This window comes from Tribolium madens, unplaced genomic scaffold (genome assembly GCF_015345945.1).
Source record: "Tribolium madens isolate multiple individuals breed KSU strain unplaced genomic scaffold, Tmad_KSU_1.1 Scaffold_1;HRSCAF=32;Tcas5.2_LG8, whole genome shotgun sequence".
NCBI lineage: Eukaryota > Metazoa > Arthropoda > Insecta > Coleoptera > Tenebrionidae > Tribolium > Tribolium madens.
Genome location: NW_025400984.1, coordinates 9104167 through 9130168, shown reverse-complemented (window position 1 = coordinate 9130168; position 26002 = coordinate 9104167). Strand labels below are relative to the sequence as shown.

The 26002-nt window shown below is 34.5% G+C and overlaps 11 protein-coding genes across 13 annotated transcripts; 6 read left to right on the top strand and 5 right to left on the bottom strand.

Moving 5' to 3' along the window:
* Positions 1-46: 46 nt before the first annotated feature.
* On the top strand, positions 47-793 carry LOC123004227 (PEST proteolytic signal-containing nuclear protein-like). The gene is made up of 3 exons (XM_044397384.1): positions 47-229; positions 319-547; positions 595-793. Exons 1-3 carry the CDS (start codon positions 193-195, stop codon positions 707-709), a joined length of 381 nt encoding a protein of 126 aa, XP_044253319.1. The 5' UTR covers positions 47-192; the 3' UTR covers positions 710-793.
* Positions 789-1527, bottom strand: LOC123004228 (40S ribosomal protein S26). The gene is made up of 3 exons (XM_044397385.1): positions 1374-1527; positions 1041-1218; positions 789-991 (listed from the first exon to the last, which is right to left on the bottom strand). The coding sequence occupies exons 1-3, from the start codon at positions 1374-1376 to the stop codon at positions 822-824; spliced, it is 351 nt and encodes a 116-aa protein (XP_044253320.1). The 5' UTR covers positions 1377-1527; the 3' UTR covers positions 789-821.
* Positions 1528-1544: 17 nt separating this feature from the next.
* On the top strand, positions 1545-2135 carry LOC123004229. The gene is made up of 2 exons (XM_044397386.1): positions 1545-1747; positions 1794-2135. Exons 1-2 carry the CDS (start codon positions 1739-1741, stop codon positions 1995-1997), a joined length of 213 nt encoding a protein of 70 aa, XP_044253321.1. The 5' UTR covers positions 1545-1738; the 3' UTR covers positions 1998-2135.
* On the bottom strand, positions 2126-8827 carry LOC123004219. 2 transcript variants are annotated; one of them, XM_044397365.1, is made up of 6 exons: positions 6863-8827; positions 5800-6746; positions 3640-3781; positions 3354-3593; positions 2990-3309; positions 2126-2941 (listed from the first exon to the last, which is right to left on the bottom strand). In XM_044397365.1, the coding sequence occupies exons 2-6, from the start codon at positions 6696-6698 to the stop codon at positions 2593-2595; spliced, it is 1950 nt and encodes a 649-aa protein (XP_044253300.1). In that variant the 5' UTR covers positions 6699-6746; positions 6863-8827; the 3' UTR covers positions 2126-2592. The 2 variants fall into 2 exon arrangements, with proteins under 2 accessions (XP_044253300.1, XP_044253301.1); XM_044397366.1 differs by having other exon boundaries at positions 5800-8827.
* On the top strand, positions 7198-8816 carry LOC123004220 (5-methylcytosine rRNA methyltransferase NSUN4). Its single transcript, XM_044397367.1, has 4 exons — positions 7198-7331; positions 7375-8301; positions 8352-8608; positions 8657-8816. Exons 1-4 carry the CDS (start codon positions 7278-7280, stop codon positions 8799-8801), a joined length of 1383 nt encoding a protein of 460 aa, XP_044253302.1. The 5' UTR covers positions 7198-7277; the 3' UTR covers positions 8802-8816.
* A 983-nt stretch (positions 8828-9810) lies between the features above and the next one.
* On the top strand, positions 9811-10993 carry LOC123003715. Its single transcript, XM_044396673.1, has 2 exons — positions 9811-10125; positions 10178-10993. Exons 1-2 carry the CDS (start codon positions 10016-10018, stop codon positions 10974-10976), a joined length of 909 nt encoding a protein of 302 aa, XP_044252608.1. The 5' UTR covers positions 9811-10015; the 3' UTR covers positions 10977-10993.
* Positions 10994-12762: 1769 nt separating this feature from the next.
* LOC123004548 (sialin) lies at positions 12763-17436 on the bottom strand. 2 transcript variants are annotated; one of them, XM_044397891.1, is made up of 6 exons: positions 17320-17436; positions 17018-17084; positions 14636-15180; positions 13559-13756; positions 12984-13511; positions 12763-12933 (listed from the first exon to the last, which is right to left on the bottom strand). In XM_044397891.1, the coding sequence occupies exons 2-6, from the start codon at positions 17049-17051 to the stop codon at positions 12781-12783; spliced, it is 1458 nt and encodes a 485-aa protein (XP_044253826.1). In that variant the 5' UTR covers positions 17052-17084; positions 17320-17436; the 3' UTR covers positions 12763-12780. The 2 variants fall into 2 exon arrangements, with proteins under 2 accessions (XP_044253826.1, XP_044253825.1); XM_044397890.1 differs by having other exon boundaries at positions 17282-17336.
* A 45-nt stretch (positions 17437-17481) lies between these two features.
* LOC123004551 (graves disease carrier protein-like) lies at positions 17482-22271 on the bottom strand. The gene is made up of 4 exons (XM_044397893.1): positions 22058-22271; positions 21492-21652; positions 21094-21446; positions 17482-18242 (listed from the first exon to the last, which is right to left on the bottom strand). Exons 2-4 carry the CDS (start codon positions 21553-21555, stop codon positions 17706-17708), a joined length of 954 nt encoding a protein of 317 aa, XP_044253828.1. The 5' UTR covers positions 21556-21652; positions 22058-22271; the 3' UTR covers positions 17482-17705.
* Positions 22226-23384, top strand: LOC123004552 (transcription factor A, mitochondrial). Its single transcript, XM_044397894.1, has 2 exons — positions 22226-22453; positions 22501-23384. The coding sequence occupies exons 1-2, from the start codon at positions 22395-22397 to the stop codon at positions 23171-23173; spliced, it is 732 nt and encodes a 243-aa protein (XP_044253829.1). The 5' UTR covers positions 22226-22394; the 3' UTR covers positions 23174-23384.
* A 233-nt stretch (positions 23385-23617) lies between these two features.
* LOC123004553 lies at positions 23618-24183 on the bottom strand. Its single transcript, XM_044397896.1, has 3 exons — positions 23955-24183; positions 23830-23906; positions 23618-23759 (listed from the first exon to the last, which is right to left on the bottom strand). Exons 1-3 carry the CDS (start codon positions 24178-24180, stop codon positions 23739-23741), a joined length of 324 nt encoding a protein of 107 aa, XP_044253831.1. The 5' UTR covers positions 24181-24183; the 3' UTR covers positions 23618-23738.
* On the top strand, positions 24083-25970 carry LOC123004550 (stimulator of interferon genes protein). Its single transcript, XM_044397892.1, has 8 exons — positions 24083-24384; positions 24436-24532; positions 24579-24626; positions 24674-24972; positions 25025-25300; positions 25349-25517; positions 25563-25676; positions 25726-25970. The coding sequence occupies exons 1-8, from the start codon at positions 24349-24351 to the stop codon at positions 25809-25811; spliced, it is 1125 nt and encodes a 374-aa protein (XP_044253827.1). The 5' UTR covers positions 24083-24348; the 3' UTR covers positions 25812-25970.
* Positions 25971-26002: the final 32 nt, after the last annotated feature.

Genomic DNA, 26002 nt, shown 5'->3' with positions numbered 1-26002 from the left:
AATTCTAAAACTTAGTGATGTTTTGGAAATCAAAAAAAACTCTTGTGTTTTAGAGCTGGCAACACTGCATGCCTGTCACTTCATTATGTAAAATCCCTAAATCCCGCACAAAAAATGGATCTTTTGACTAAAAATAGGAGAAATTCGTGAAAGCGTGGTAAAATAACAGTTTCAGTGGTCGGATTTGTGGCGATGAGCGACAAAAAAGGGGACAAATTCAACGATCACGGTAAACTGTCACAGCTGACATAACCTCACTTTTGAAATAATTGTCTCAGCGTTTTAATTGAAATTTTTAAATTTGTCAGTGTTTGTTAGGCAAAGATCAATCTCGAGACAGATCCAGATCGCCCCACAGAAGGCCGGAAAATGTGTCGCTTGATGCTAAGAAAAGGTTAAAAACCATGGGAATTCAAATGAAATTGAGTTCACAAAAGCAAACCGCGAAGCCCAAACTGACCATCGCGGCAGCTTTTAACCAAGAAAGTGACGAGGAGCCCGAGGAAATGCCGCCAGAAGCCCGAATGAGGATGAGAAATATCGGACGGTGCGTATGAATTCTTGCCGAAATGGGGGCTTGAATTGAGCTTGCAGGGATACCCCGACGTCCTCGGGCCCCAACTCCTTTGGGAAAACCAAACAAGGATTCTCAGACTCGAAAAAGCCGTTTGATAAAAGCCCGGAGAGGGTCGATAACACAACTAAATAATTAGCACAGCTACCTGAATGCGTTTTGCAATAATTTATTATTTTTAATTAATTTATGTCTGAAGAAATAAACAACTCAGTAAGATTTTTCCCGTTTATTAGAAATTACCAAATTATTTCCTCTGTGGAGGCTGGGCTCGCGTATTGTCACGTCCTGGGAAGTTGCGTTGTGGGGGCACTCGAATCCTACGATCCTTCTTGCTCCTGTTACGCACCACTTTACTGTGAATGGCACACGAGACACAGTAATGCAACTTGGCGTACAATTTCGGGAGAACATATTCTACAAATCCACGATTAAAATAACTCAAAATTGGGGGGGTTAAACATACGAGAGTAGACCGAAGCTTCGGTGATGTCTCTAACAGCAGCGGCTTCAACAATGTTTCGAATAACGAACTTCTTGATGGCCTTGTCTTTGGGGACACATCGGGCACAGTTGGTGCAACGGACGGGCTTCACGTGTCCACGCCCGTGCTTGGAGCGTCCTCCATTGCGGCGCTTGCAAGTCTGAAACCATGAGGTCACAAATGAGGTTATGTCGTTTCAATAACAATTTCCCCGCAAAATTATAACTCAAAGCACCAAATGTGCCATAAACTCCAAAAAACGTGGTATTTTAAAAGAAAAACAGCCAAAAAATGGGTTAAAACAATAAAACTCACCATTTTGTTTCGATTTCCGACAACTTACGGATGGAAAGAAAGTTCGGGGGAATTTGGTTTTATCACTAAAATACTGTTGCGACTCAGGCGGCAAATTTGAATACGAAAAGAAAGCGTTCCGGGTTTAACAACCTCATGTATCGGTATTGTGAATTTTCTAGGCCATTTATCACAAAACAAAGCGACATTTTCTAAAATCATTGAACAATATCGTCCCGGGTCGAAAAAACTGTTTCACACTTGATCACTCAACGCACACATTTTCGATTAAAATACGCTTTTTGTGGTAACGGTGAAAGTACAACTTATTAATATAAATAGAAAATTTCACAACAAACGGCATTCAGATTTGTCAAGCCGCAAAGATGAAACTGGTAAGTGTCCAATAAGTGAATTAACCAGACTAATAAATAATTTCAGTTGGCAGGATTGTTGGTTTTGAGCATAATTGCATCATTCGCAATGTCGGTTCCCACCGAAAATCAGGCCGAGAGCGTCCTGAGGGCGCAGAGACAAGCAGGGGGGCACCACCATCACGATTCTGTCGATTTTGGGGCCCACAAGGGCGAGCATGGGTCGTTTGGGTGGTACGCCGACTTCCCGGTGCATGGACATGGACATTAATTGTATTTTCCTCCTCTTCCTTCACTACTTTTCTTCTCTTTTTTTTCTTCTTCTTTCTTTACTCGTCTGTATTTATTGCAACTGTTATTTTTACACTCTTTCTTACTTTACCAAAAAATAAAAGACCCTTGACATAGATATGTTTATTCATTTATTACTTTGCCCTGTACACCATTTGTCGTAATACTGATTCTATAACGGCGATAAAGATACGAAAATTGACCCTTTTCACATTTTTTAACAGTTCAACAATTTAGGCCGCCTCTTAATCTCTTGGTCTTAAATAAAAACACAATATATCTAATTAACAGTTAACGTTCGACTATGAACTTGTCGAATAAGTCGGCTACTGTGCCGTTTAAGTGCTATAGAATACATTCGACTATAGTTTAAATAAGTAACAGATGAGATAGAACGACAATTCCTCGAATTAAGCCATAAATGAGGTCGAAGGCACATCTCTGTCTTTTCATTAGTCATAGGAAGCGATTGGAGTCTCCGATAATAAACCCAATTGAACACAAATTGGCCTAATTTCAATCAATATATTGCTTAAACAATAACATGGCACATGAAGAAATAAATGATCCCGTTATTATGGCCTCCAACCCATGATTACCTTCTTGAACGGTACGAAAATCCCATGGTAGGGCTCGCATTGGAAATACCTCCTGGTACTAAAAGTACCATCAGAGTGACCATCAGGGGTCCCCAATTGCACCCCCACGAATTGGTCGCTTTGGGACACCACAGGCCCGATATAGCGGACACGACCGCCTCTGACCCGCCCTTCAGGAGTGATGACTTTAACCCAATGGTCCGGTTTTAGGTCACGTGGAACCCGCGGGAGGAACGGTTGCCAACCTTGAGGGGGGACGTTGTCTCCGGAAGGTTCCGGAGCTGAGGCTCGGCGAGGCACACTTTTCTTATTACCACTTTCGTTTCTAGAAATTGATTTAAAAAAAGTGGTGTTTTTTTATTTTTTTAATTACCCATAATCCCTTGTGGTCACAATACAATCAATGGAACGTCGCAAGTAATTTTCCGCTTCTTCGACTAGACTATCAGTGGAATCGCCACTGTCTATAGTCATGGTCCAGTCACCTCTTAATTCGGGTAATGAACCATTAGCAAACCTCACTTTAGAGGGGGTGGGCCTGAGGAGGGCTCGTCGTGAGGGGGAGACAGGGGCGGAGCACCGACGTGATGGTATCGGGGGCGAGGATAACGGATAGAAACTATTAAACCGGGATTGGGAGTAGCTACCTTCACTTGGAGTAGCTGTAGTGGTCGTCCACGTAAATTTCTGGGACTGAAACCAATTGATCATTTTTTTTCAATGTTGGCCAAACTTACGGTAAATCCCGGCGACTGAAAATCGCTAGTTTTCAGAAATTGCCCATAAGTGACTGGTGGTTTAACGTTGCCAGGGCACAGATAATCGGCTGATCTAGACAGCTCTGGAACCATGCTAGTGAACCCAATATCGGAAAGTAGAACTCGACGAGCCTCAACTGTTTTTTCCGAAAGACGCAGTCTTGAGCCTGGCAAAGGGTATTTTGAGGGCAAAGTTGTGAAATGTTCGCCTCCTCGAGTCTAAAAAATGTGAGATAGGAGAGAGAAGTGATGATAAGGGACAAACTTTGTTCGCTAAGTTGCTCTCGGAGAGCCAGGATGAGCCCGGAAGGGCCGAAATGTCCGTTTGGGCGCCGGAGTCTTTTCGGATTGCGTTCGAGTGGGCCAAAATCGGGCGAGTCTTGCGAGAGCCCTTCGCCAAAGCCTCCCTAAATACCAAATTAACTGATTTAAAGTGTCATTTTTTCAATAAAATAACAATGTTTATCAAAAAAACAAGAAAATGTAATAAAATTTGAAGAAAAAAAAAACAGTTCGAAATGATAAAAAAATTCACAGGTTTTCCGAATCACATTTAAAGTTTTTTAAGTATAAATATTAATTCGTATTTTTGTGATATTTTGAGATGATTTTCGTTATTAACATTTTTTTTTTAAATCAAGAGTTTTACGTTTTCTTGATTTTAGAAATGTACTTTAAAACAACAAATAATTTGAATAATATTCTGTACAGAAAAAATATCTTTTTAGATTAATTACTTCAATAATTTTTTAATATTTTATTTTGTTTTTTATTTTTTTTAATTTATTTTTATTTTTAATACAATTGTATTAAGAGAGCACAAAAATTTTCACAACTATCAGATAATCATATTTAAAGATTTTGAAGTGTAGTTTTTGGAATTTTGAGCTAAATTTTGTTGTTAACAATTTTTTTACTTTAATAATACTGGGTGAAAAAAAAGTATGGAACCAAACGGTTTTTTTTAATCATTGGTTTCCAGAAAATAATAATTAATATAAATTAGAGTATCTAATATAAAAAAGTGATCGTATTTTGAGAACGAAATTTTGTTTTGTTTTTAAGTTATATGCCATTTTTTTTTATCAAAGTTACATCTTATTATGTAAAAAAAATATAAAGCAGATAATTATAATCCTTAGATCATAACCTTCAAAAAAATGGTTTTATAGTGACATTTAAATAAATCAAAAATTTTATAGAACTGAAAAGCAAACAAAAATTCGAAAAATTTTGTTCTTGATAAATGATAAATCATCGCGCTTTTATGATATTTTATCATTCATCAATTGGTTTTTCCAAAAATAAATAGTTTAAGCAAAAAACGTTTGGTTCCATATAGTGAAAATAGAATAATTATTACTTCAAAATATTATTTTAAATAATTTTTTTCAATATTTAATTTTCTTATTATTATTATGATGTATAATTTTTTTTAACTTTTAGTACCTACATAAATTTCCACAGGTCTAATCATATCCAAAGTTTTTTAAGAGTAATAATCTGTGTTTTTGTGGTATTTCCACCTAATTTTTGTTTTGGTTTTGCCATTTTTTTTAATAATTATTAATTAATTAATAACACCGTCTTTTTAGATTAATTACTTCAATACAGACGTTTTTTATGTTTTTTATTATTTTTTTTATTTTGTTTTTAGTTATTTTATTTTCTTATTATCATTTATAATTTATTTATTTTTATTTTTAGTACAAGAGAGTACAAAAATTTGCGCAGATATCAGATTCATATTTAAAAATTTTTAAGTCATAATTTGTATTTTTGTGATATTTTAAGCTGATTTTTGTTGTTAATAATTTTTTTTAATCAAAAGATTCACGTTCTTTTCTTCTCTTAATTTTAGAAATTTACTTAAACCAACAAATAATTTCTGTGACAATACCTAATTATGTACAGTAAAAAAACTTAAAATTATTTTTTTAATTTTTAAAACATGCCAAAAAACAACAAACTAGACAATCTAAGAAATTAATAAAGTAATTTTCAAGAAAGTTACTTAAAAAAATGTTTTTCCACGATTTAAGTATCAAAAAGTAGAGGCATTTTGTGTTTTCTTCAGCAAAAAAACACCTTTTTTTTAAGAGAAAAAGTCAGCTTTTAAAATTCAATTCGAATTAGAAAAAAACATGGATTTAACAATGTCTAAGCTTATTATTTTAACGTTGTCGAAATATTTTTTAATAATTTGATTAACTGCTGAAATTTTAATAACAGCGCATTTTTAACAACAACTTAATTTTAATACCTAATTTTTAGCATTTTATGACTGCAGCGAAATAAGATAATTTTTTGTCTATTTGGTTTCCCTTATTCGAAAATTTGTAGTTAATTTTACGGTTTTCAAGTAAGAGTTGGTGTTAGTAAATGTTATTTTTTTTTTGAAAAACAGTTAAATAAAAAATCTTACCGGTGTAGCAAGGGCCGATACTGCAGGGGATTGGGACACGTGTTTCGCCTCAATCCCCCATAATCGACTTCCTGGATCCCACATTTGGAAATATCCGTTTCTACAATCCTAATCCGTTCCTCAAACCGATCAAAACTCTCATCTTTCTCCAGCGACTTATTCTCAAAACTGGAATCTTGATACGAATAACAACTCTTGAAACTTTTCTCTTGATTAATCGAATTGTCCGACTTGGAGTTGTACAATTGCGAATTTTCCCGTCGGAAATCGACTTCAGGGTTATCGTTGAAAACGTCATCGTCGAGCTCTCGATCGGAAATATCCAAATTTTGGTCTAAATCCGGACATTGGAGCAAATTAGACGAATCTCCTGCGTCGATAGAAACAAGCTGCTCTTTAAAATCCGAATCTTTGGTCTCGTCTGTGGTGAAAATCAACTCAATATCGTCCACTTCTTGCTCCTGATCCTGCTCTTCTACGTCATTCTGTTCCTGGGTTTCGTTATTATTCATTTCTGTCTCGGAGAGATTCGAAAAACTGACCGTTTTCGATATTGTTAGTTTTTTGTTGAGAACTAGGAGACTTTCGAGCGATTGCGACGTCTTTTGCCCAACAGATTTTACGCAAATTTTTGCACGAAAACGCCTTTTAAGATTGTCATCCTTTTTTTCTAATACTGTTTTTTGAGCTTCTTGGGTGAGTTGACTCTTCAAAACGTGATTCTCTAACGCTAGTGTTTTCAAGGTTTGTTCGACCGATTCAATGGGGAAACTTTTCGTTTTCAGTTCCAATATTTCGGTCCGACTTTGTTCTAAAGCTTGTCTCAAAGCGACAACAGTCTGGTGCAGCGCCCTTACAGTGTCTAGCCCTTGTTTCGGCAATTCCCCCCCAAAATCCATTTTCGACGCAACACATCCATTTTTCTATATTTTCCACGAAAAACCGAACTGAAACATTCCCACTTACGTAACTAACAAACAAAATCAATCGTTAGGGAGAAAAACCCACCACTAATTATTGAAATCTGTTTTCAAACTACTACAACATTAGAATCAATACTCACCCTTGGATTTTGTACAACCCCGGGAATTAACAAGTGAGCACAGACATGCGCCCAACAAATGAGCTAGAAGAGGACAGAGCACTCACTAACAATTCAAAATTGGCTTTTTCGCCGATTTGCGCACTTAATTCACACCAAAACCCGAAAAATTGCCATCCCAAGAGATGACACTCAATATTAAATATGAAACGCAGTTCAAGCAAGAGCCGAATGCCAACTTATCCACATATGCGCACTTGAACTCAATTTATTTGCGGCTAGAGACGAAATGAGATCATCATATTTACGCCAATTCAAATTCCGACACAATTTATAGCATTTCTTGTGCTCTAATTGCGACCAAATTCGAATTGAATTTCAAATTTCGCGCGCTGTCACGCGACACATGACACAAGAAAAGTAAGGTTATGTCGAGATGTTGGGGCTTTTTAAACAAATCGTGAGACACAAACATGCCCCTGACCACTGGGTAAGTCATTTGGCCCCAAAGACACCTTTTAATTTTTTCTCAGTCAGTTGTGCGGAAAAAAATCCACCCAGTGGACAAAGCATTGGCCCATTTTGACGACTTCTACCGGCAAGTTTTCGAGAAGAATTGGGACTCCATGCGGGAGGGGCTCCTCGGGAAGCAGAAATACGTGGCTGTTGTTAACAATTACTCGGATTGCGAGGCCACAATGGCCAGGCTTGAGTTGCAAGGGGCTTTGAATATGCGAACTTTGTTTAAACTCGAAAAACAGTACTCAAAAGAGCGACGGACGGTTCAAGAAAAACAGAAAACGCTAAATGAGGTTCACAGGATCGACCGAGAGCTTGAATTGAGGGTCAATGAGCCGAAAAATGTCTCCCTTCAAGCGAGTTTGGACAGTGCTGAGCTTGACCTTCGACGGATTATTGACACTCAAAATGCCCTCTCAGGGGAAATCCTCCACGAATTCGTCCCCGCGACGAAAATCAAGGGCAAGGAGGATTTCATACCGGAATCCACGCATTACAAGTTTTACAAAAATGATAATTTTGAGGTTTTTATTGAGGAAGAGTTTGATATTCACTTCCCGGAGCATTTGAACGTTTATTGTTTCGAGGAGGGGAATCACAGCGATTTTGAGGTTTCCTCGAGTGGGTCTACGGGTGTGTTGGATTACTACATGATGGATGGGGGGTCGGTTTTGCCCGTTTTGGCCCTTGATATACGCCCCGGGAACACTATTTTGGACTTGTGTGCCGCCCCTGGGGGCAAAACGTTACTAGCAATCCAGACGTTATACCCTAGCAGGATTATAGCAAATGATGTTTCAATGTCTAGAACAAATCGGATTTACAAAGTCTCGAAACAGTTTCTTTACGATTTGAATGAAAGGTGGCTCAGGCCGGGGAAACTCATGATTACGAATTTCGACGGCAGGTCGTTCCCCCAGGAGAATTTTGACCGGATTTTAGTAGGGTGTTCATTTTATAAAATTATTTTTTTAAATTTAGTCGTTTCAAGGTCGATGTTCCGTGCACAACAGATCGTCACTCGGTTAAAGAAAACGACAATAACATTTTTAAGCCTTCGCGGGTCAAAGAAAGGCTGAAATTGCCCGAAATACAGTGCGATTTGCTATTTAATGCGTTGAAACTAGTCAAAAAAGGGGGAGTTGTTGTGTATTCAACTTGCTCACTTAGTCCCATTCAAAATGATGGTGTTGTTCACATGGCTTTGAAAAAAATATGGGAAGAAACCAAAATTAAAATTGTGGTTGTGTAAGTTAACAAAGTGATCATTTTACGATTTTTTACTTTTTCTTCCAGTGATTTATCGCCCGCTCTTAGACAAACAAAAAGTGTTTTTAAACTAGCCAACAAGAAAATTATGAAATATGGACATTTAGTAGTGCCGTACTTACCCCAAAATTACGGCCCCACGTATTTTTGTAAACTGAAACGAATAAACTAGTAATTTGAAAAAATCTGCCATTTTGTTTTTTGTTTGGTACTGTCAGGCTGGCCAACCAGTGTTGGCAGGTTTGGTGAAATTAACCCGATCTGGTGATTTTCATGTTAATCTGGTGATTTACTAAAATCTGTGGTGATTTTTTGAAAATGTAAAAAAATGATTTTCCAGTATTTTCCACGTTTTCAATCAGAAACTTGATTATTATTTTTCCAAAGAAGTCCAAAAACAGTTTTGTTTGTGTTTTTACAAGATTTTTACAGGATCTAAAATGACAATTTATTTGTTTCTTTTTCGAATACTTTTTCAGCTAGAAACAATTATTTGGCAAAATTTCGTTAAAAACTATCCAAAAATTCAACAAATTCGACCAAAAATGGTGTTATTTTTGCCTTTTTCAAGCCGGTTTTTGAGATAAAAACAAACAAATCTAAAAATTTTGTTAAAGCAGGCAAAAAAATCACAAAATTAAATCGACATTGAGATTCTTTTAGCATTTACTTCGTTTTTGAACCAAAGGCTCATTTATTTTGCAAAATCTTGTCCAAACACGCTTAAAGATTATAAAAACATTTGATATTGAAGTTATTTTCTTTGTTTCTCTCGATTTAACTGGTTTTTGAGCATAATAAAACAAAAATAAGCTGAGAAACCACAAAATTTGGCTGAAAATGCTTTTTAAGTGCGTTTTTTTCAGATTTTTTACTAGATTTTGCTAAAACAAACTAAAAAATCAAGAAATTAACTCTAGAATTACGTTATTTTTGCATTTCTCGAGCATTATTTTCAACTAGAAACGAAATTATTTAGCAAAATGTTGAAAACAAGCCGAAAAATCATAGAATTAAGCAGAAATGCATGTCATTTTTGTTTTTTTTTTCATAAGTTTAGACGGATTTTTAAGCTGAAAACTGCGTTTTTTCGTGAGATATAGCCATACAAATCGTAATCTGCTGCTGGTGAAAAGTTGGCGATTTTTTCAACTCAAAACTGGTGAATTTTGTGTTCTTGATCTGGTTACACTGTGGCCAACAGCTAATTGTTGCAAACCTTTTCGAATTTCTGTTTTTTTTTTAAATTATTTTAATCAAAATCATCGAATATCAATCAGAAAACACAATAAACATCAGTTTTTTAATCAGTGAAAATGTGAATAAAATTTGCTGTTGGTTAAATTATTTTTAATTTGGGACACATAACCTCACTTTATCCATGCAATGGAAACACCAACAATTGGCAAAAAAGACGCGAAGAGGACTTTATCGGGTAAAAAGAAGAAAGCTGAAGTCGTAAAAAACGTCCTAACGAAGCCCTATCAAACATACTGGTGAGATTCCCGATTTGTCGCACACAAAATTGCCCCAACCTCACTTTTCCAGGCCTATTCTCACAACTGAAGACAACAATAATTTGACAGAAACTCTCAGGAAGCTCCTACCGAGACTGAAGTACGACAAAGTCAATGTCCCATACACCAAAATTAAGGCAATTCCGAAAGATGAGCGCAAGAAATTCCGCCAAAATTACACCAAACAGGTCCCCCTCGCAACAAGTGACTCAGATCGACAAAACATCGTTTTTGGGATTAACGACGTGTCGAAATTGTTGGAGAGTCGTGCAGCAGCTTCGGTGTTAGTGGACAGTGGTGTGCAGCCCCGTTTCCTGGTCCAGCACATCATAGACCAAGCAGTGTTGTACAATGTCCCAGTTTTGGTGTCTCCTATGTTGCGTGACGTGTTTAAAAGTAAGTGTGGGGTGAGTGGGGCTGCAGTCGCCCTAAAAAGGACGATTAAACCCGATTCCGAGTTGGGGTTGATCCACCAAACGATTTGTAATATCTATGAAAATTATCCGGTGCCACGAAACCACATTCATTATCACAGAAGACTTGACGTTATCACGATTAGTGATTCTCCAAATGTCAGTGTTTGTGTTGTTAGTGACTCTGAAGATGAAGAGGAAGCGAAAAATTGTCATTTGAAAAGAGAGTCACTAAAGCGGGTTTTTGTCCCTCCAGAATCACAAAAGGTTGGCAATTGTGTATTTATTGATTTAGATACAAGTGTTGAGTCCCCTGTTAAAAATGGCAAATTCGATTACCAGCCACTGGTTGTAAAGAGGCTGAAAGGGGACAAAAATCGGAATAAGCGTAAAATGGAACGATTTAAAAGAAAGTAGAATTTATTTTTCCCTCAGAGGTGTTCTTCTTTTGGTTTAGTCCCTTGATTCCACTCTTGTACTTCCCCGGATAAAAATTGTTCAAAACAGTTATAAATTGGAAATTAGGAATTTTTTTAGCAAAATTGCTTGTCTTCTCTTCTTTCAATAATTTTCCTTGATTCAGCGAATAGAAACTCTTAAATGTAGAAAAAAATAAGACGAAAAGCGATTTAAACCTTCAAAGCGCTATATTGTTTATTTTTAATTTTCAAATGAACCAATTTTTTGACTACATTATTTTCAGACAATAGTGAATTTTTTTCACAAGGTATTATTGCACATTTTTTTACTCGAAAAATTTATTTTAAAAACATTGTTTTCTCTGGTAATTCAAAAAGTGGAGAGTTTGGAAAATCTCGACGCAGGGACACCCTGTAATGAACCGTAATGACTTGATTTATTCATTGAATAAATAACAAACTTACTTATCATTAAAATTTTTATATTTTGTCTTTTCTCACAAGATAAGTTGTGTAACCAGACACAAATTATACTTTTTTTTACAAAAAATGCCTTTAACGATACGAAACAGTAATTTTTATAATGATTTAATTATAGTAAAAAATTATAAGTAAAGACTGACGATCTCGGTGTAAAAAAATTACAAAAAACGCAATGTTCATCAAATTGTTTTTAGCAAAAATTGTCGTATGAAACTCTTATAGAGAAATTAAAAAAACAAAAGCCTATTTTTGATCAATATACAGAGACTGACGAAAAACTTTCTATCATCTTTATTCTTAACTTAATTTAAAATATCATTAAAACAAATCAAATCATTTGAAATTTACTTCAAAATGAAACAAATTAACTTTTTTTTTTGTAATGACTGCTCTTTTTTTTAATAATAATCTTTCAATAATTTTCTTTAATGTAGCAAATAAAAACTCTCTTAAATTTGGAAAAAAAAGCGATTTAAATTTTCAACGCTTTCTATTGTTAATTTTTAATTTGATTTAAATAAAGACTTGAAAATGAACCAATATTTTTTTGGCAGATAGTGATTTTTTTTCAAAAGGTATTGAAAAATCTATTTAAATGAAAACAATGTCTTCTCTCTAAATTCAAAAAGTTGACAGTTTGGAAAATCTGGACGCAAATATAAATTCTTAGCTGGGACACCCTGTATATTTGTAATTTTTAACGACAACGACAACGACTTCTGATTTATATAATGAGTAAATAACAAACCTTCTTATCATTAATATTTTATATTTTGTTTATTATGTAACTAGACACAAATTATACATTTTTTTAACAAAAAAAAATACTTCAAAATTACTGTACGAAATAGTAATTTTTAGATTGATTAAATTATAGTTAAAATTAAAAAGACTGAAGATTACTGTGTAATAGAGATAACAGAAAACATTTCGTCCATCAAATTGTTTTTAGCAAAAATAGTTGTATTAAATACAGCAAAAAGATATTTTTATCAAAAACTTTTGACTCATCTTTATTTTTAATCTAATTTAAAATACAGACATACCAAATCAAATCTTTTGAAAAATACTTCAAAATGAACCAAACTGTTTTTTTTTTTTTGTAATAATGACACTATATGTATGTTTTTTTTATTTTAAACAAACAATGCCAGTTTTGTAGTATCTAAATTAAATAAAATTCTTAGCTCAACATTTGCATATTTATAAATTGGAAAATAGGATTTTTTAGCAATACTCGTAATTGCTTCAATTTTAACAATTAAGGGGATATAAATCAGAATAAACGCAAAATGGAACGATTTAAAACAAAGTAGAATTTATTTTTCTGTCAGAGGTTGTTCTTCTTTTGGTTTAGTACCCTGATTCCACTCTTGTACTTCCCCGGACCCCCAAATTGTATACACCACAATTTCAAGACAATACAGTCCAATAGTAATGTAAAACACTTTCCTCCACGAATGTATACTTGGCTAAAAATCGACAATTATTTATTTTTTTTCAAATTGACCAATTTTCTTACATCGGCATGTGTCAATTTTCCTACAATAATCGGGACCACAAACCCGGGAATTGTCGCAATTGTGTTGGTCAAACCGACCAAAGTCCCGGCAAAATTGGGGGCAATATCGATATGATTCGACAGAAAGCCGCTAAACATCGCCCCATCGCTGGTAACAGCGATGGTCATCAAAGCCACCGCTAGTTGTCGCTGACATTCCACAAAACACAAGACAATAAAACAACTCATCGGGATGACACTTGCGATCAAAGTGGCCAATTTCCGAGCAAAAGTCGTAGTAATTTTCTTCTTCTCTCGCAAAGTGTCCAAAATCTTGGAGAGAATCAGGCTGAAAACCCACATTGTGAAGAAGGGGATCGAGGTGTAGACCGCATTTGAGCTAATATCGAAATCTAGGACTTGTTTTAAGTAAGTTGGTAGCTCGATTAGGAGCAGGTAAAAGCCCCAATTGCTGCACACGTGGGCTACGAAAATAGCCCAAAAGGCCGACGAGGTGAACACAGCCCGCCATGGAAACGGGGGACGCCCCTAATAAATTATTAATTAGTTGAGTCAAATTTCGAAAATTTGCTTACCCCGCCTCCTGTTTCGCTCTCAAGTCTTGATACGATGTAATCGCGTTCTTCTTGAGTTATAAGTTTTTGTTTTTTGGGCGAGTCGGCGATTAGGCAAACCCACAAGACAAGCCAAATTGTGGAGAATCCCCCTTCTATGTAGAAAACAGCCTCCCAGCCTAAACCGTCCGCTATGAGACCCGAAATCAACATAAAAATCTGCAATAAAATTGGTTTTCTATTTTTCGTCTAAAAGAAAGCTTATTTCGATACTTTAATGAACCATTTCAACACCAATTCCGGTGCTGAAACTGAAATAAACTAGTACAATTTACTTTCTAAAGGTTGGCAACGCGTTTTGCGGACTTCGGATATCAGTCTCATCGGCCTAAAATTTAAAATGACACAGAGAGACTGTTATAAATCAAACATACGATTTTATTCACGATCTCAACATTGAGTAAATTGTTTACAATAAAACATTTTTGCTAAAAGTGAGTATTCTCTTTTTCATATTGATGTACATCAAGTAGGTTGTAAAAGTCTAAATTCATCTTTAATTTAAATGCAAAAGTGTCATTAATGTCATTTAAATAAATTTAATCACATCAATAATGATAATGATAATAATCATTGTTTGTCACTCTATGTTAATTACAGTTATTTTTTGCTACCTGGGGTAGACATTTATTTGAAAAAATCATTTTTAGGGAAGATTGAGGTTAGGATTATTTGAATTTTCGCATGGTTGTCACTTCGATGCACATTAATGTGAAAACGAGTACATACTTTTTTCTCTATAACAATCCTGAAATTTTTGATATTGCTTCTCGTGTGATTTTGTTGGCAGTAAATTTTCAGCGGCGTTTTGAGCGATTTCTCTTATTTCAGCTGGTGTGTATGAAATATTTGCAGCATTCATTGTTATTCAATAAAATTTTGAAAAATACTCGAGACTTGACACTTCGTAAATCGAATTTTGTGACATTTGTTACCAACCACCACCTTATTAGGGCAAAAGTTCCTAAGTTTTGAAAAATCGCGCAAAATAGAAAAAATTGCGTACAAAAGTGGGAACTCATTCTTTATAAAACTCACCAGAGTGCCTAGAGAAGTCCCCGCATACACAATACTGCTCATTATACTCCTTTCAAGTGGGGGCGACCACTGTGATATCATGTTGTGATTGGCAGGGAATGTGACCCCACCTCCGATCCCTTGAATCACTCGCATTGCCAGAAGGCCCCCATAGTGTACTTTCGATAAAATCGGGCTCAAAAACATTGCAACAACATTACTAGCGATTGCGAAAAATAACACCCATTTTGCACTGTAAAGCTCAGAAATGCATCCGCCGGGCAGTAGGGACACCATATAGCCGAAAAAGTACGACCCGAGTAGTAAGCCTTGAATTTCGTTGTCCCAGAGGAAGGGGCCGTCTTGGGGGGGCTTTGTTGCGTTTTTCCCAGCGTTGTCGAAGCCGCATTTTGATGGTGAATGGCTTGAAGTTTCGTGTTCTTGAAGTGTGGCTGTGGTGTTCACCATTGCCACGATCGCGACATGGAGGCTCACTTTTAGGCCATAGGCGAGCCCCATGCACACCGAGCTCATGATGGCCAGGATGTAGCGGGCCTTGCATTTTGCTAGGAATTAATCAAAGATTTTTAAAATATACTGTGTTAACATTTTCTATTTTAACAATCACTTTTCTCCACTTGGCATTTTCTGAAATAAGTTTTCAGCATGTTTGTTAAACACTGAAAGTTTTTTTTTTGTTATTAAATTGTCGTGGTGCATAAAAATCCAAGGGAAAATTGGAACTTATTTTTTAACAAAAATTGTGTAACTCTTAAATATAGAGAAAATAAACAAAGGACCTATTTTTAACCAATATACGGAGAGACTGACCAGAAACCATCTACTCTTATCTTTATTTTTAATCTAATTAAAAAAAAAAAAATATTAAGAATCAAATCATTTGAAAAATGGGTACTTCAAAATGAACTAAATTAAATGTTTTTTTGTAATGACACTATGTTCATTTTTTTTAACAATTTTTCAATAATTTTCCTTAATTTAGCAAATAAAAATTCGCTTAAATGTAGAAAAAAAGCTATTTAAAATTTCCACGTTTTCTATTGCTACTTTTTAATTTCATTTAAATTTAAATAAAGACACTTGGAAATGAACCAAATTTTTTTGGAAGATAGTGATTTTTTTTCACATTATTTTATTCAAAAAACCTATTTAAATAAAAACAATGTTTTCTCTGTAAATTGGTTGACAGTTTGGAAAATCTGAACTCATAAATAAATACATTTTTAGCTGGCACACCTGTATATTTGTAATTTTTAACCATTACTTCTGATTTATACAATGAATAAATATCAAACCTTCTTATCATTAATATTTTTATATTTTGTTTATTCTCACAAGATGAATTATGTAACTAGACACAAATTAAACTTTTTTTAGCAAAAAATACTTCAAAATTATGATACGAATTAGTAATTTTTAGATTGATTCAATTATAGTTAAAAAAATAATTTTAAAGACTGAAGACCACTGTGTAAAAAAAGACAACAGAAAACATTATCGTCCATCAAATTGTTTTTAGCAAAAATTGTTGTATGAAACTCTTGAAAATAGAGCATTAAAAAAGCAAAAACATTCGACTCTCATCTTTATTTTTAATCTAATTTAAAATACAAATCAAATCTTTTGAAAAATACTTCAAAATTAACCAAGTTGACTGTTTTTTTTTTAATGACACTGGTATTTTTTTTATTTTAAACAAACAATGACAGTTTTGTATTATGTAAATTAAAATTAAACGCAATAAAATTCTTAGCTCAACATTTGCAAATTTATAAATTGGAAAATAGGAATTTTTTTAGCAATTATTGTTTGAATTTTAACATTAAATCTTTCAATAATTTTTCTTGAAACTCTCATGAAATAAGACGACGGACGTTAGAATTATTTATTTTTAATCTCATTTCAATAACACTTCAAAATGAACCAAATTTTTTTGATTTTTTTAGGGTATACTGAATTTTTTCGAAAGGAAAAATTCGCAAAATTTATTTAATTGAATAAAATCATTGTTTTCTTCGTGTAAGATGTGGACGCAAAAAAAATTCTCAGTTGGGACAACCTGTATATTTGTAAATTTGAACAGTAACGACTTCTGAAGTATACAATGAATAAATAACAAACTTTCTTATCATTAATATTTTTATATTATGTTTATTCTCACAAGATGAATTATGTAACAAAAATTACACTTAAAAAAAGTGTCTCAAAATAACGTAATTTTATAGTTAAAATTATAGTAATTATAGTCTAAAGAACTATTTTGAAGGATTGATCACTGTAAAAAACGACAGAAAACGCACAATAAAAATGTGAGATTTGTGGGAACGCTAAATTTAGTAACGCATAAAATCCATTAATAGCAGTAGTGAAAAAATAACTTACGACCACAGTAGCCCCCTTTAGCGGGAACTTCCATTTTCTCCAAACCCAAAAATGAATTTTATCGCACCTGTTGATAATGAAACTATTAATAACAGAAAACCACTCACCGAGTTATTAAAATGTCCAAACAACAAGTTTAATCAGGAAGAAAAACACTGCTTGTTTTTGGTACAAAAAACTAAATTATTAAAAGTAATATTTAGAAAGTAAAGTTATGACGCGAAGTTCAAATAAGAGGAGCAAACAATTCGAAAAACCACATACTTTTAACCCATTTGGCACTACAAAACTGACATACTCACAAAAAAGTCAAAATGAAGTGATGGCGAAAACTGTCACTCTTCTTTCAAAAAGTTGCGTGAGTCTGGAGCAGAGTTTTATCACTCACTGAGCTTGGCGCCAAGGTGACCCAATCGACCGCACCCCCACGATGCGCAGGATAACCCAAGAATAATAAAACAAAATTGCATGTGTGTCTTTATTTTCGGGAATAAATTACAATTTTCAGTTTGTACTGTGGTAACTTCAAATAACAAGTGTAATCGAAATAAATATTTTAGTACTTAACGTAAGATCTAAAAGGCTAAAACCTACAATAATAAATAATCAACAATTGTCGGAATGTCTTACAATATCAAAATCGCTTTAGTAAAATAGAGAGATATTAAAAAATCTGGATTATCACACCCTACTTGACCTGCAACCCCGTGTCAAGATTCAAAACCTGCTTGCACGTCTCATACGTGGTGAATGAGACCGCCACCATCGGGATCGCCCTCAAATAATTAATCGACATCCCCCGATACCACCCTTTTAAGACCCCATTCTCGTTATAAATCAATCTTAGAGTATTAAACATCCCCTTTGCGAATTTCTCCGTGTGTGGATTCATCAATGCGAGTTGCATGCGTCTTCTGGTCACATCCAAAGGATAACTCACACTTTGAGCCACCGCTCCTGCTAGTCCTCCACAGATGAGTTTCGCCGGCATTGCCAACACCAAACCGCCGGTGTTTTTCTCGCAAGGATTGCACGTGACTTTCGGCAGGTATTTCATGCAACCGTATTTCAGGTATTCGAAGCAGTAGAAGGAGAGCCCGGCGTAGGGGACCATGCCCATGAGGGTGGGTAGGAAGCCGCGATAGAGAGCACGAGTACCGCCTTCTTCTTTGAAGATGGTGGTGGCGGCGTGCGCGATGCCTGTGTATACGTGCTCGCCGCTAATCTACACAAAATAAAGTTTCGTAGAAACAATTGCACAATTTTGCAAAAGTGCAAGTGTAAATCCCAAAAACTTTCGAAATATTGTGAAATCGCGTCAAATATGAGTTGTTTTCGATATATCGAGTTATTTTGAGCATTTCCGGAAGCTGGTTTTGAAGTACTTCATAGATCTTATGTAAAATAATTAAAAGTAGCTCATTATTATCGCATCTTTTCTTATGTTGTGTTATTTATGGAACGACGATTTTTCTTTTAAATAATTAATTGTTGAAATTTTTGAAAAAAAAAATCTGTAATTTTTAGCAAGTTTTTGGAAAACTGACGAAATGGGCCAATTATCATTTTCTTTTTTATAATTTTGTCAACTTCACCTACCTACATTTTAAAAAATATAGAAAATAAAAAAATTGAATAAATTTTTTTTTAGTAAATATGCGTAATCCCTTAAAACTCTTTAAAAATATTCTCCCTAGTAATAACTTCTGACTTTATCATTATTTTCTTTTTATTTCTATATCTGTTCTCACATATCAGTATACTCATGTAGTCATGTACATGAATGAATGTAGTCATGAATATACAGAGTGTCCGGAAAAACCGTTCAAAGAAACTCACTACATGGGTTGCTTTTCGGAATTAAGGTCGATGCACGGTTAAGAAAAAAATCGTTTTTCTCAAAAACAGTGCGTCGTTAAAAATTACACAAGAGACATTTTTTGAAGAATATTAGTTAGGAAATCCCAATGTGGTAAAAAATTCAAAAAACTTTTTCCAAAGTAAAATTTTATGCGTTAAATAGATTTTTGCATTCGCGATAAATTTCATGAAATGTGATTAATTCAAAGCAAGACAGGGTTTTTTTTCCACGTATTTGCCTCACTTTAGATATGTGATTTGTAAAAGCTTTTTATTCTTCCGATTTAATTGAAATTTTTAAAATAATCGTGTCGTTTTTTTGTATGAATAGTCGCGGCCGTTTAAAACCAAGACTTTGATAAATCCAAAATTTTGTCATTGTAAAATGGCCTGCAACTGTAGTCTCCAAAATTTCATTCAAATAATTACGAGTCAGTGTCGTAGACTAGAAAACTTGACTTCAAAAGAATGAACTTCAACTTTGTAGGCAGACAGAAATAACTAATACCGTGCGATCGAAAAAATAAATAAATTAGAGTAGGCGACAATTAATCTTCTACAGTTGGCAACAACTTTTGCTGGAAATTTTCTACACAAACTGCAAGTGAAAATGACCATTTACCTTTTGCGTCTTGTACAGCATTTAATTTTTTTTTTCGATCGCACTGTATTTTATTGCAGCACCATTTGAATCCGGAAAATTAAAATTGACATTGTCATCCATGTTGAAAATCTAATTTTTCTAATTTTTAAAATAGCAAATAGTATACCAAAAGTGAATGTTTTAGTTTTCAAGGGCCGCGACTGTACATTTAAAAAAATTATAAAATATTATCTTTTGCTCACTTTGAAAAACATATTTAAATCATTTTATAAGGAAGTTCGAAAGAGAGATTTACTTTTTGATAGGTTTTCATCTTATTTATTATATATTTTTTTTATTCCAAATTTTTTGTTTGTTTTAGAATACTTTCTTGTACATACTTCTACTCTTAAATTTTTTCAGAACACTAGTATGTATTGATTATTTTTTTTATAAAAGTAAACTATGTGTATAGAAGGCAAATTAAAAATTAATTCGTTGTTAAAAGTTAATGCGCGCTTAATACGTTAATCTGTGCGTTTGATTGGTCAATTTGGTCACGTGATCAGTTAATCTGACGTTTGATTGCAATTAACTTAATGTCGCTTCTATAATGATTTATAAATTTTTGCGCAACTACTTTTTTCGTAAAAAAAAAACGAAGAAATGAAAAATTAGGACGCGTAGTTCTGTAAAATACTATTTTTAACTCAAACTGTTTATTATGTAAATTTTTGCAGTCTTTTTCTAAAAAAAAACACACCCACTACATACTAGTTGCATCATTTCTTTCACGTTTCGTTAAATGTTTTAATAAACCCCGAAGCATCATCTGACACACTTACCACACTTGCAAATAATGTTTTAAAACTGTATAAAAAAACACTAACCAAAATTTATTTAGAATCTAGTTCACCAAAGCTCATTTTGGTGTCAACAAATTTATTCTTGTACATCGCGATCGACTCCAAATGCGCTCAAAGCTGCAGGTATGATTTGTCCTAAATTCAAAATTTCACCACAAGAATTTACCCAAATTCTAAAGAAACAAACTCAGTGCGCATTTCTTGCAAATAATTATTTAAAAAAAAAGTTAATCATTTAAAAAACCTACTTTTTACGATTAAGTTAATTACTGTAGTTGGTAATTAACAATAAGCTTTCACGTAGAAATAAACTCTAATTGCATGCTATAATTGTGAATAATTCATACTATATTATTATCGTGTTAGAATAATTTAACCCATTTGACACCGAATGTCTCTTAAAAATAAAAAATCACGCCCGTTCCACGTTTCAAAGATCAAGCCAACTCATTTATTTTTGTAAATTTAAGTACGTTCATTTACAAAGGAATCAATGTCAAAATGTGACATTGACGACCACTTTTTTCAATTTGACTGAATGTTTAAAAATTATAGAAAAAAAAAATGTAACACAATAATGTGAAACCCACACGAATTTTCTCTTCACCTATTAAGCAAATGCCATTGTTTATTGCATACAAGTATTACAAAATTAATCATTTTAGCCGCCGCTCACCACGACACAATAATTAATAAAGGCAATTACAGCGATTTCACAACCGTTTTAGTGAAATCACTGTCGATTGACTTTTCTCAATTTTACTAACCTGGAAAGCTAATCGCGCTCGTATCGTATCCAGCGGATAGGTCAAGGTGACGGCCGTTAATCCGGCTCCGGCCCCCGCTATAAACTTATCAATATGGGATGTACTCCCGAAAACCCCATCCAAATATCTCTTGTAAATTTCAAAGGACGTAAATTGAGTTGCAGCATACGGAAAAATCCGCAACATTTGAGCCCCATTTCCCTTGTACATCGCCCATGGTGATTCAGTTTTGATTATGTGGCGCAGCCCCGAAAAAACCCCATGACACGCATGATGCTTGTTGTGCGCCTGAAGGAGGATCTTGATGCGGTCCAAGGGGGCGACCGTGGTTTTTGACACCATACCAGCAATCCCTAATTTCACCATTGAAACACATTCAACAAGATTGAGAAACTCACCCCCAGCGAGGAGATTTTTTGCTACGAAATCGATTTTTTTTCTATTTTCAGTCTTCAAGGCCATGGTGGTGATGCGGGACACACTAGTGGGAAAGTGATGAAGACAGGTGAAACACAATTATGAGAACTTTCTCTTGAAGCATCCTCTTGAGCGTTTCGCTCTAAATTTTTAAACAAAAGAAAATAATTTAATTGGTGGAGTTTACGAAAAAAACTTCAATGAATGGTGGTGTGACAGCGACAACGGTCAACAAACGACTATTTACTTTCGTTTATGTATAAATACCAGGTCTAATGACCCCCATGGCCATGACATTGTGACACACTTAACCTAAACGATGGAAAAAATCAAAAATAACTCATTCTTACACAAATTTGGATTGGCGACGTGTACGTATTTATAAGGCGAGTTATCACACGACAACAGCCCTATTTTTAGCGATAAATCGCGACAAAATTTGAGGTTATAGCAAATATTTGAAATTCAATAAACTTTCAAAATATAACACAACAGCACCATGTAGCATTATGGTAAATTAAAAAATACAAATTTAAAAGGTACTCACCATATGTTTCAACGATTTGTTCAAAGAGAATAAAAATAAATCAAAATTTTCTTTTCTTCAAATCACCATTTTTAGACGTGACCTGACATGACAGTTAAATGTCAACCAATAGGAAATAGGAATTTGGCATTTTATCAAAAAACGATATTAAAATTCGTGGTAATAAAACTAACGTCATGAAAGTGATTGCCAATTATTCGCAACAGTAATTAAAAAAAAAATCAAAATTCTTGATAAAATTCTAGTAATTTTGTGTTGGCGATGCTAATGTCACTAGTCAGAAATGGCGGCTTAAGTGTTTGTTAACCTCAATTTCTGATAATTTTAAGTTAACATAATGGCTCGTTTCTTTTTTTTATCTAGTTTTGCAAATTGTCGTTTATTAATTAACAATGGGTAATAAATCGGCAAGTTTGTGATTACTTATTTTTCGGTTTCTTCAGGTTACCCCAACTTAACCAAATATCGGGAGTAAGTCACAAAGTAGTGGACAAGTTGAAAGAATTAAAATTACCAGATAAGCCCAAAAGGCCCCTCACGCCGTACTTGAAGTTTGTTAGGGATCATAGACAAGATATACTTAAAGAAAATCCAAATTTGAAAATGACTCAAGTAACAAGTCAATGTGCTACACACTGGAAAACAGCAGATCCTTCCCTCAAAGCCAAATACCAAAACGAATTCAAAATCGAGATGGAGGAATACGCGAGGAGGTATCTCCAATACACTGAGAGCCTCACTGATGAGCAGAGAGAAGCCCTGAAGGAGTACAACCAAGAGGTGAAAAAATCCCGAGTTAAGAGAGAAAAACGGAAAATGTTGCGCGAAAACGACAAACCAAAGAGACCAGTAGGGGCTTACTTGTTGTATTTAATGGATCAAGTCAAAACTCAGAATAAAACAATACCAGAATTAATGAAAGAATTAAAAGGCGAGTGGGCTGAGTTACCTAATGAAAAAAAATCCAAATATGTGGAAGCGGCTGAAAAAGCAAAAAAACAGTATGATCAAGAGTTGAAGAAATGGGAATTGAAGATGGTAGAAGAAGGGAAAACAGATCTCGTGCGTCAAAGTACCTTAAATTTGACAACCCCTAAACCCCCAAAGAAGAAATAGGGACTCGCGTGTCTTCCACCTCCACCACCCGCCAGGTCAGGTGAAGGCACAGTAAAAGAATCTCAGTTTAGTTTGGTCGAAAAGGCGGATTGTAGTCCGAGGAATGGTGAAAAAGATGGGATTCTACAAAAACTTTTCAAATTTTTTAAGCGTTAGTTACTTTTATTTTAGGAATGTGTGTTATTTCATCAAATAAATATACTTAACTTTTTATTACAAAAATTTATACACCCAGTAAATGCAATTAAGGCACTTGTTCACACTTGACGGCGTCAACTAGGCACCAGTGCATACCTAACAAAATTACAACACACAAAAACGAAGAAATAAATCATCAAATCTTGGATTATTCCTGCGACTAATTCAAGCTGTTTAATTAATGTTACAAGATGACTGTTTTTAGCGTTTGCAATTAACAACAAGTAGATAAAATTCTTGTCAGATTTGGGCTTACTTGAGAAAAATTGAGTCACTTCATATACGAACAAAGGTATGAAAATCTTGTTAAGATGAGTCGATTTGGGATCAAGTTTCAGGATAAGTGCGTCCAGAATTAACAAAAAATTTACAAAAACTGCCAATCCAGCTAAAACAACAACCCTGTATTGTTTGTGGGGCAATTTCACTTGTTCGGTGCCACCAGTCCCCGCTTTTACCTCACTTATCCTTTCATTATTGTCCACAAAACTAGGAGCATCTGTCTCAAAATCGTGACTTTGCAAATGCGGTAACTCTGTAATGACAACATTATAACCTCACTTTTGACCCAAACTGTACTAACTTGTTGGCGACTTCTGCTCAATCCCTGTGATTCTATTTAACCGGTTTTGCGAATTTTCCAAAATTTTGCGTCTTCGTGCCTCACGGCGCCTCACAACATCGTCCATAATTTTGACAACCTTATCACGAAATTTGACATTTGTGACAAATGAATCATTTGCAACGTTGTCAGTGTTATCATTTATTACGAAAAATCGAATTACATAAATCGTTTTATTGTTTGTCATTATCCAAAGTTTAGATTTATTTCAGAATACTATTTGATGCAATTTTCGTTTAAAAAGTGAGGCCGGAAGCTAGAAAAATCACCATTATGCAATACGTGGCATCGCTGCATTTTTCAGTGTTTGCAAAACTTTAATGTGTAAAAACGTATTAATTGCTTAATAATAATCATGAATAATCCCGTAAACAATGCCTCGTCTAGAGCCGTAAGTTGTACAAATTGAATTAATTGAGAGATAATTTATTTTTTGCAACAGGTCCGGACTAGGCGAAATCTGCGAAAGTCCCTACCAAAAACCAGGACCGGCCTAAGTAAATCATTATCCTATTGTGCAAGCTTGGTGTTTTTTACCGGTAACACGCATTTATTTCTTATTATTTTCATCATTGTTAGTTTTAGTGAGTTTTCTTTGCAATCAAAGCAACTCGGGTTTTATTGGATCAGTTTGTGAGTAATAATTTTTGAAATTCTTGTCGTTTTATAATTTTTTGTAGTTATTTTGTCCATCTCTTTGCTTTTCTTGTTCGTGTTAGAGTTAATTACTCGACTTTTACACGGGGTGGAAGAATACGAACATTTGGAAACACGTTACAAGAACAATTTTTTAACTTTACTTAAAGACATTTTTCATTTTTCGAATAGTATTTTTATTATTATTGTTTATTTTTTATTTGCATTTATTTCGTACGTAATGTATAACCAATACAACAAATTACCGTGGCATGAAATGGGCCTGATTTCAATGTTATCGTCACTGGCGTGTGCATTTTTTCTGCAAGAAAACTTCAAATTGGTAAGACCACTGCAGGAATACAAAAAAAAATATCATATCGCTTTAATCACAGAAAAGTGGCCCTTTGTACGACTCTTTGTGGATAGAAAATTGCCCAGGTTTGGACTACGGCTCAGGAATGGCCCATTCCTTCTTCCACGGTTACCTCAAATTGGTAATCCCCAACACGGGCACTTCTAAGAAACATTTAGAAGAACTTATGAAGGATTACGAGGACAGACATCATGTAAAACTCGCGTTTTACAAGTTGTTTATTCTAATACCAAAGTCACTTTATTGCTCAACTAGCTTAAAAACCGACAAATCGCCAAGCATTGAAGAGAGTTCCGTGAGTCGCACTCAATTCAAGTTTTCACTCTTTAAATAACATTTGCAGTCCCTTGAGGAAATAGTGATGACAGTAGCTGGTGTTCAAAATCGAGTCTACAAAAACTCAGTTTACAAAATCAAAGCCGAGGATGGCAAAAGGATTTATGTGGCGGCCGAATACGCCACACCTTTGAAAACGTTCAAAGACGTGGTGGAATCCAATGGGGAACATTCAAGTACGCTCAAAAAATTCATAAAATAATTGCTAAACACTTTTTTAGGCTACTACGCGAAGCACAAAAACGACATTGTTTTACAGTTTTACTTAACGTTGCAGAAAGTGCTTAAAGAACGCGAAGACTGTACCAATTTCTGCGAACTGATTTATTACGATGGTAAGAATTTTCCGGGAAAAATCGAGAATTGAACGATTTTTTTTTACAGACAAGGACGAAAATGGGGACTTGAAGGACGTAGGACAAATTCTGACGCAACGTATTAGGAAACTACAAAGGGCAATAAGACAATAAATAAAATTGTCAGAGAAATGTGGCTGTGCTAGTTCTAAGCCCTCAGTGAGGGAGCCATGTCTGTGTACCTTTTTCGACTAATTTTAATAACTATTTCATAATATTGTGTAATCGCTGTTTTTTGTAATTTTTAAATGAAATAAATTTGAGTTAATTTTTCCCCTGTTTTTGATAATTTTTAAACCAAAAAT